The sequence below is a fragment of the Accipiter gentilis genome, chromosome 8 (assembly GCF_929443795.1).
Source record: "Accipiter gentilis chromosome 8, bAccGen1.1, whole genome shotgun sequence".
In the NCBI taxonomy this organism is placed as follows: Eukaryota; Metazoa; Chordata; class Aves; order Accipitriformes; family Accipitridae; genus Astur; species Astur gentilis.
The window spans coordinates 42823276-42832389 of record NC_064887.1 but is presented as its reverse complement, the minus strand read 5'-3'; the positions used below and the strand labels follow the sequence as shown (position 1 = coordinate 42832389).

Below are 9114 nucleotides of genomic sequence, written 5' to 3'. Positions count from 1 at the left end.
GAGAAAAAAAAAAAAAAAAAAAAAAAAACAACCCACGGCGCGAAAAAGAACCCGGGCTGTCCAAGTGCGCATGCGCCCTCCCCGTAACGTGCTCCCTCGCCACACACATGCGGCCGGCCGCCCTTTCTGCGCATGCGCACTATGCGCGAAGCGACTGAGGCCCGCCTTGCCGGGCAGCGGCCACCCCGCCGCTCCGCCGCCAAAGCGGGAGACTGCGGGCCGCCCCCGCCCGTTCCCCTTCTGCTTACCGCACCGCCCGACCGGGGACCGCGCCCTCACCGTTAGTACCGACCCACGCCAAAGCAGCGCTACCCCGAAAACCACCCGCCTTGAAAGGGGGATGAGGAGGCCGCGACGCGGGACTCCGCACTGCGCAGGCGCGGAGAGGGAGGAGGAAGGAGGGGCGGAGCGAACAGTGTCCCGCGGGGGCTGCTGGGAGATTCCCGTGTGGCGGGGAGGCTGCCGGACCGGGGCGGGAGAGCACCGCCTCGGTGAGGGCGGGGCCGGCTCCCGGCGGGGGGCGGGCCGCGGGGCGGGGCGGGGGCGTCTCCTCCTCCTCCTCCTCCTCTTCCTCCTGCCCCCCTCCCCCGTCCCCGTCCCCCCCCCCCCCAGTCCCTTCTCCTGGTGCCTGCGCGGGGCGGTGGGCAGCAAGCTGCCGGGGGTCGCCCGGTGAGGGGTGGGAAGGTGGGAGGCCCTCACGGGTGGGGGGTTTTCCCTCACGGGTGGGGGTTTTACCTCAGGCTGGGCCGCCCCGGGTGGGGAACCGGGGGAAGGAGGGAGGAGCTGTGTCCGTATCCCCACGCTGTGTTCACGGGAATCCGCCCTAGCGGCAGGGGGGTGTGGGGGGGCGCCGGTAGCGTTAGGGGCTTGGCAGCGGGAGGACCTTTCCCAGCGTCCGTGCCCCGGTCAGGGACGGTATTGTGCTGTTTTGCTACAGGATAAAAATGGCCTCTCGGCGGATCACACGGGAGACGTTTGATGCTGTAGTGCAGGACAAAGTTAAAAGGTATCGCATGGACCGGAGTGATGCTATAGAGGACGCCATCCATCATTTTAAAGGTAATGAAACCCGGGCGTGACGTGCCGTGGATTACGCCAGCTATTCTGGTAACAGCTATGTCAGATTTCTTGCCTTCCATTTACGTATATTTGCTGAAAACGTTGGACTTGTGCTGGTGTTTTTCCACATCCATTTTTATTTAAGGGGCTAATAGCTTGGTATGACTGACAGTGTTTCAATCTGGAATGCAAATTCCAGGCAAAAAAACAAATTTTAAACAAAGGAATTCTGTTCAGGCTGCATCAGAGAGTGGGTCCAATTTCAGGGAGGTCTCCAGAGGCATCGCTGCAGGATGGAATTCTGTTGATGTCTGATAAGTTAAATAAATGTAGGAGTCCATTTGAAGCCTTTGGGTCTTTGTACTTCGTGTTATTTTTGGAGAAAAAGCTAAAAGCAGGACATTGATCTCAGGAGTGTATACAAAACATGATCTGCAAATTCTTTTATCTTCTAAACGTGGCATTTAAAATGTCTAGAAAAATAACCTGGATTACATTTATAGGAAATGGAGAGTTTTAAAATGAGACCTCTTCTGTTTTCTTAAAGTTGTATAAGATCCAAAGAAATCAATTATTTTAAATACTTAATTTGTTCAAGTATTCTTTACTTTCTGAATGTAACTACTGGAATTAGGGAATAGGGATTCTTGGATACTTTGCAGGAAATTCTAGTATTTCTGACTTTAATGTTATCTTAGATAATTGTGTAGGAGTTTGTAGAAAATATGAACTTCTGTTCAACTGTGGAATTCCGATATTCAGTGTGGAAACAGAAAGTGCATACTTTTGGTATTTTTACATCTGAGAAATCCGAGTAGAGGCATTATGAGCACAACATTAGCATATTCCTAGACTGAGAGAGTGGTGAGCAAGTAGAAAATGGGGTTTATAGCAGAACTTGCGTTTCAGCTTTAGTGAAAGTAGAATTTTTAATAAATTGTTTCGTCATGTGTGTTTAGGCATTGTTAATCATTTGTTGGTTTTTGCTTATTATCAATTATTCAGTGTATGTAAGAATGCAGATGGGAATATCCTAAAGTTAGATATGTGTCCTGTTCTTTGGAAGTTTTGATGTGTTGACTCTTGTAAGTCTCTAAACATGTTTATGAAATTTTTTTCTTAATACTACTTGCAGTGCATTGGTGTATTTATGTTTTTATCATTACAGCTCATTCAAGACCAGTCCCAAGACCAAGATATGAAGACAGTTTCCATGATGATGGAAGATACGCTCATGATAACGCCCAGCACCACCCACATGATGACTGGACTGAAGACCCTAGAGACGACTATCCAGGGCCTTCTTATAGATCTGCTAGTCCTCTGATAAGGAAAGATAACTATTACCATGAACAGTACGGCCGCCCGGCATCTCGTGACCGGGAATTTGGCCGCCCGGCATCTCGTGACCGGGAGTATGGGCGTCCAGCTTCGCATGACCGGGAGTATGGGCGTCCAGCTTCACATGACCGGGAGTATGGGCGCCCAGCATCTCGCGATCGGGAGTATGGGCGTCCGGCTTCCCATGACCGGGAATATGGACGCCCAACTTCCCATGACCGGGAGTATGGAGGCCTGGCTTCTCATGATCAGGACTATGGCCCTCCTGACTCTTGGGAATCCACCGGACCACATGAAACTGATTTTAGTTCTTCAGATATTTTAGGTGATTTTAGATCACCAGGACTCATGGAAGATGAATATGGCAACATGGAGAATCAGGAGTATGATGTAGACTTTGGAATTCAATCTGACAGTGAGTTCCGACCCCCAGTACGGAGGGGCAACATTGGCAGGGGAAGAGTTCTGCGAGGAAAACGTATTACAAGGGGTGCTGTTAAAACTAAAGTATTCAAAGGAGATATCAAAACTCCCCTAAAGAAATGGAACACTAAAAAACTGCCACCAGGCCCTGATCAGAAGCCAGCTATGCAACCTGATCAAATGCCAGAAACTGCTGAACGACCTAACCAGAGGCCAGTGACCATCCAGCGGCCTAATCAAAAGTTGCCTCCACGACCTAATCAGAGGCCAGCTGTAACAACCCAGAGACCTATTCTCAGGCTCCCAAAGCCTGCGCACGTTTTCAGAAATCTCAATTTTGACCTTGTGGACAAATCAGACATTTTTTCAACATTTGGAATAGAAATTATAAAATGGGCTGGGTTTCATGCAATAAAAAATGATGCAGAATTTTCCCGGCTCTTTGGAGCTCTCTTTGAGCTAGAGACAGAAACCTGTGCAAAAATGCTTGCTTCATTCAAATGCTCCTTAAAGCCAGAACACAGAGATTATTGTTTCTTTACTATCAAGAGTTTACAACATGCTGCTCTGAAAACTCCCAAAGTGGACAATGAGTTTTTAAATATGCTATTGGACAAGGGTGCTGTGAAAACAAAGAACTGCTTCTTTGAAATTATAAAACCTTTTGATAAATACATAATGAGGCTACAAGACCGCCTCCTTAAAGGTGTTACACCGCTGCTTATGGCCTGCAATGCTTATGAATTAAGCATTAAGACAAGCGGTTTTGGTAATCCGAGAGAAATGGCAAGTGCTTTTGAGACCACTGTTTCTCTTTGTCGTAAGTCTTTAGCACTTCTGGGTCAGACCTTCGCACTAGCATCTGTTTTCAGGCAAGAGAAAATACTTGAAGCTGTAGGGCTCCAGGAAATGGCTCCAGCACCAACACTATTCCCAAACTTTGATGATTCAACGTTGTTTGGAAGAGAGTACATTGAAAACTTGAAGGCTTGGTTGGAGAAAAGTGGATATCCAATTCAGATGAAAAAAACTGAACCAGAGTCCACTATACAGCTTAAAAAACCCTCTCCTGACACAAAAGTTAAAAGTGAGTGAACTGTTGTAAAATACTTCGCAGTATATAATTTATTTATTTGTTGCTAGCATTTAATCTTAATTTTTATGGTTTTATTAGCTCAGGAATTCCTAGTTCTGGGAATTCCATGAAAATCCCTGGCAGTGCTGAGGCAGGTAGTAAATACTATCTGTTGTAGCAATCACTTTCACCTTTGTGGATGAAAGCGTGTCTCCTTCCTCCCCTCTCCTGCATGTGCTCATACTTTAAATCTAGGTTTTTCACCTTGTGCCCTTGGCTGCTTCAGCTGCCCTACCCTCCAGCTTCACAACTGCGAGGTAGGGAGGCCAGGACCATAGCTGTAACTGGCTACATCATAGAGCATATAAAACACATAAGCAAAGTTGGAGATGTTACCACTACTGCTTTTATCTAATGCAAGCATGTTTCTTTGAAGTTGTGTATGTACAACCGTCTGTAGGAATACTATCTCCTCTACTGTATTAGGCCATCTAGATCATGCTCACTAAAGCATTCTTCCTCATTACTATACTCATCTGGTTTTCCCTAATTGAACTTCAGATATTTTCGCAGGGAGGTCTTGCAGCACCAACACTGAATGGCTAATAATTTGGAACCTACCCCTTCAAAGTAGTGTTCAAATATACTTATTTTGCACAAAATCCTTTTGGTGCAATAAGTGATTGCCTTTTAAAGGATGGCTTAACTTGCCCAGGATGACAAAGGATGTTTCTTAAACCACAGCACTTCTCATAATAAACTGTTCTAGAATCTTGAGTTGAGAAAACAGTCAGAAAGTTTCCGAGGTTTCCTTAATTTACTGTAGTATTAAGTGCAGCCTTTTTTGTATTAATATGTTGAAAACTTGCAAATGTCCATGTGTCAAAGAATAAAAAAGATGACACATTGATATTCTCTTGATGAGAATAATATAATGACTGCATTTTATTTCTTCCTACAGCCCCACAGCGAGCTGATCGGAAAGTTGTAGATACAATTGAGCAGCTAGTGAATAGCATTGTTTCAGGAACCTTGTCTGCCAAAGAGAGAAATGCTCAAAAGAACTGTCCTGAATATTGGTAGGTTTGTTTGAACAGCATGTTGTAATACTACTTTCTGATGAAGATATTTGGAATATATTTAATTAAATTCAGTATTTCATTCAACGGGTGTAAGATCAAAGCCTATTGTATATTTAATCAGACTTTTTGAAAATGTTTCCTATGCTAATTATACTTCCTTATATCCCTGGAAATTGTCCTGTTGCTTCTGTTCTGTCTAGTAGATCATGTTCCTTTTGATCTGTCAATAATGACTGTATGTCAATCGAAATACAAGATGTTAAAACCAATATACATCTACGAGATGAAAATAGTAAGCAGATGTAGTTAATATAAACATACAGTAGGGTAACAGACTTAAGGATCTGGTGTTCTATGGATAATGTTGGAAAAGGAAAGCTGAGACACTTCCTAGTGTAATGATCTTTTAATATGACAGTATCTCTTCATGTGTGAATTGCAGCATAGCTGATTAATTACTAGCCAAATGATTTATGTCAAAACCCTCCATCATTTATTTGCTTGGCATACTTACTGCTTTTAGAAGTGGAGTTGGCTATTAGTCCTGAGAAAAACCTATGCAGGCTAATGTTAATGTAGCAACTTGTGTATGCCCCTGGAAAAAAGGATCGATTGCTGCTGAGTTTCTGATCTGAGACTTTGAGATTAGCTGTGCTTTCAGCTTAGGCTTTCATTTTATTTATATGATTTTATTTAGGTTCTTGTCTGATGAAGATAGTCTAGAATACAAGTATTACAGACTGAAGTTATCAGAGATGCAAAGGCGGACATCATCTGGAAAGGAAGCGGGTGGTGAGGGCAGAACACTAGAAGAATCTGCAACAGAATCAGTCAGGGCCATGTTGTATGCCAGGAAAGTCGCAAGTATTAAGAGAAGGCTATTTAAAAGAAAAAGGCTTGGAATTATCGCACAACATGGTATTCGAGGAAGGAAGGTGAGGAGAGCAACCATAGGGACACAGACGGTGCTTTCAGCTGGTACAGTGCTGAAGCACCAAGACAAGCATCTTCAAGGTTCAGTCCAGTCAAAGCCTTCTGTATCAGAAACCAGCCTGTCTGAGAAGAATGCTTCCCTTGATACAACCTCATCCTCACAATGTGCCACAAGTTCAGAGGTCTCTCTGCCAGCAGAAGAAAGGGCAGATTCTGAGGATTTATTAGCACCACCTGAACTTTTCCCACCATTGTCCTCTCAGTTTCCTGATGGTAAGTGAAGATTCAAGATTAGATTTTAAATTGTAAATTATATGAGAAAAGAATTGCATAGAATGTTCTGCTGGAAATTCTAAAAAACGTTTAGTTAAAGTAGATAGTTCTCAACTGTATTGACCTTACAGTGATGCAGATTTTGTATGAAGCTACAGATAACAAGCATTCTGTTTCTTGCAGTGGATGCTAAAACAATGGAAACTGCTGAGAAGCTTGCCAAGTTTGTTGCTCAGGTAGGACCAGAAATTGAGCAGTTCAGCATAGACAACAGTGCAGATAACCCAGACCTTTGGTGAGTAACCTATACATTTGTCTGTGTAAATGGGCTGATAAGAAAAATCAGAATGCATCTAAACAATTACAAAGGAGATACTTCCTTTTATGGTTTGTTGAGATGCATCCTTTTATTCAATGTGTTTAGGAACAGAGGATTTTGAGCAATACTCCCTGTTGTCCTGCTCAGCACTTCCATTAATGGTGAATATCTGAAATACCTAAGAAACAAAAACACTTCTCCCAAATGCATACATGCACTGATATGTATTTTTTCCTTTTATATTCTAAGTAATCAGCTTGCATCTTGAAATAGTGTTCTGCCAAATTATTTTCAACCTTCCGGCTTTTTTGTTGTTGTTTTTAAGTGAGGCTTTGATTACAATGGCCTAAGTGCTCTAGTGTAAATTAGCACAGATTTTTGGTCGTACTGTGCCAACAAAAACGGAGCCCTATATACACCTATTTCCACATAGACTGCATGACTGAAATCTGGAAGACCTGAATTCTCTTCTAGGGTCTGCTGTTTGCCTTCTGGGTCATCCAGAGCTAGCATCTTGTCTTAGATTCTCCATCTATATAATGAAGATAATTGTACTGAATCCTTTATAACACAGTCTGAGAAGTGCTGATAAAAAGCAGTCTGTAAGAATTGAGGAGAATGATTGCTGTTCTTAGTACATGTTGTTGGGAAATCCTACAGTTATACAAAAACACACCTGGAGTGACCACTCAAAAAATTAATAAGAGATTTATTTCTAATGTCTTGCTTCATGCTGGCTAAAGAAAATCTCTCTCTGATATTGTTTTCACTATAATTTTTGCTCAGGTTTCTACAGGATCGAAACAGTTCAGCTTTCAAATTTTACCGAATGAAAGTTTATGAATTATGTCCATCTATTAACTTCAATGCTGTGTCAGAAGCAACTGATGCTGGGGAAAGTGCTAAACCTGAAGACAGAAATTTGGATATTTCAGAAGAGGAAGAGGATGAAGAAGAAGAAGAGGAAGAAAATGAAGAGGAAGCTGAGTTTGAGGAGGATATCTCCCAGCCTTTGGAAGAAATGGAAATGGAGCAAGCAGAGGAGGGAGAAGAGGATGACATGTCAGCAGGTAGAAGTGTGGAAAACCTAGCTGAAGAGATGATTTCCAAAACGGGAGAGGAAATTTCAACAGGTGAAATACAGCTAGCCACCTCATCTGATGGTGCTATACCAAATCTGTCGACACAGGCATCAACTCCTGCTCCTGGTACCCTATTTCCTCGCAAACGAATCAGCAGCAAGTCTCTGAAAGTTGGTATGATTCCGGCATCTAAAAGGATTTGCCTCATAGAAGAACCAAAAGGTGAGCGTTACTTAAAAGATATTTTGTAGGTATTGGTACAGAACTCCTGATTTTTATGTGCTTTGTTACTGACTGCTATTGGCTCAAAGAATTACATTTCTTTAACAAAAAAATGAATACAGTGTTCACTTTAAAAGTTCATTCAACTGACAAAGGAGAATCTGAATAAATTGTGTAACAGTTTTTGTATTATAGTGCAATAGCAAAGTTTGTGTCAAACATCATTCCTGAAATATTCTCTACGTATATGTGAATGTTATCGTCTCTCTGCTGCTTAAAAAACTAACTGTAGTAGTTTTTGCAGGGTTAATTTTCAGTGTATGGAAGGGTTAACAGACTTAAGTATAGCACTGAACATATTTTGAGTGTTTGACTAAATATATTTAGACTTTGGATTGGCCTGTCAAATTTTGTCACTATGGCCACAGTGGGGGTGGGTCATGATATTCTAAGAATTGAGAGATAAGTAGCTTAAAACTGATTCTATGTGCTCTATAGCTATTTTAACAAATGTCTTGTCTTTGCATAATGATTTTTATTGGTGAAGGTTGTCATTTGTGATATGAAAATGATATATAGTAACCTCATTTAAGTCCAGACTGAATTTTCTATCAGAGTATTACAGAAGCTCAGGGAAATGAAAGATGTTACAGGATATCATCCATCAGTGTATTGCTGGCATGATATGTCCAAAACTAAATACATGCATGTACTAATTGCCTTTTTTGTTGTGGAGGGGAAAAAAAAGGTCTTATTGTTTCTTTTCGGGTTGTTTTTTTTTTTTTTTATTCTGAACTTTCTTGTTGGTTCTGGTTTTAGACCAAGGCATTGAGTTAGAGTCCCACTTGACATGTACTTTTGGAGTTCTGTATTAAAATTGTTTTTCTTTACAGCTGAATTTTGTCTCTGATTTGACTTGCAGTGCATGAACCTGTCAGAATTGCTTATGATAGGCCTCGTGGTTGCCCAGTTACAAAGAAGAAGAAGGTAAAGAACTCTTCTAGTTGGCCATTGCATTCTGAGAATCAACTGTCTTTTACAAGAGACCGCCTCTGAAAATGTGTCATTGTCATAAAATTGAATTAAGATCTGAAGAGCCTGATCCTCAAAAAAACTGGACTAAATCTGAGGAGAGCCATGGCTCCTGTTGTCTTTTAACTACCTGTGTCAAAATTAAACATTTTGTGATTACAACACTATTGAAAAGCTGTGTGATAATCTTGTCTTCTATTTAAAAAAAAAAATAAATAATGCAATCAGTGCATTGCTGTCTGGAAAATATGTTGTAATTATCCAGAACTGGTG

At 41.9% G+C, this 9114-nt stretch overlaps 1 protein-coding gene across 1 annotated transcript in view; it reads left to right on the top strand.

Annotated features, from left to right (window-relative positions):
- The window catches only part of SUGP2 (SURP and G-patch domain containing 2), an 86879-nt gene that overhangs the window by 75174 nt on the left and 2591 nt on the right, over nt 1-9114 (top strand). The window contains 8 exon segments of the mRNA XM_049809462.1: nt 613-669; nt 938-1059; nt 2228-3910; nt 4860-4977; nt 5678-6186; nt 6370-6481; nt 7292-7809; nt 8732-8796. Coding sequence (XP_049665419.1) covers nt 945-1059; nt 2228-3910; nt 4860-4977; nt 5678-6186; nt 6370-6481; nt 7292-7809; nt 8732-8796 — 3120 coding nt within the window. The 5' untranslated portion in view covers nt 613-669; nt 938-944.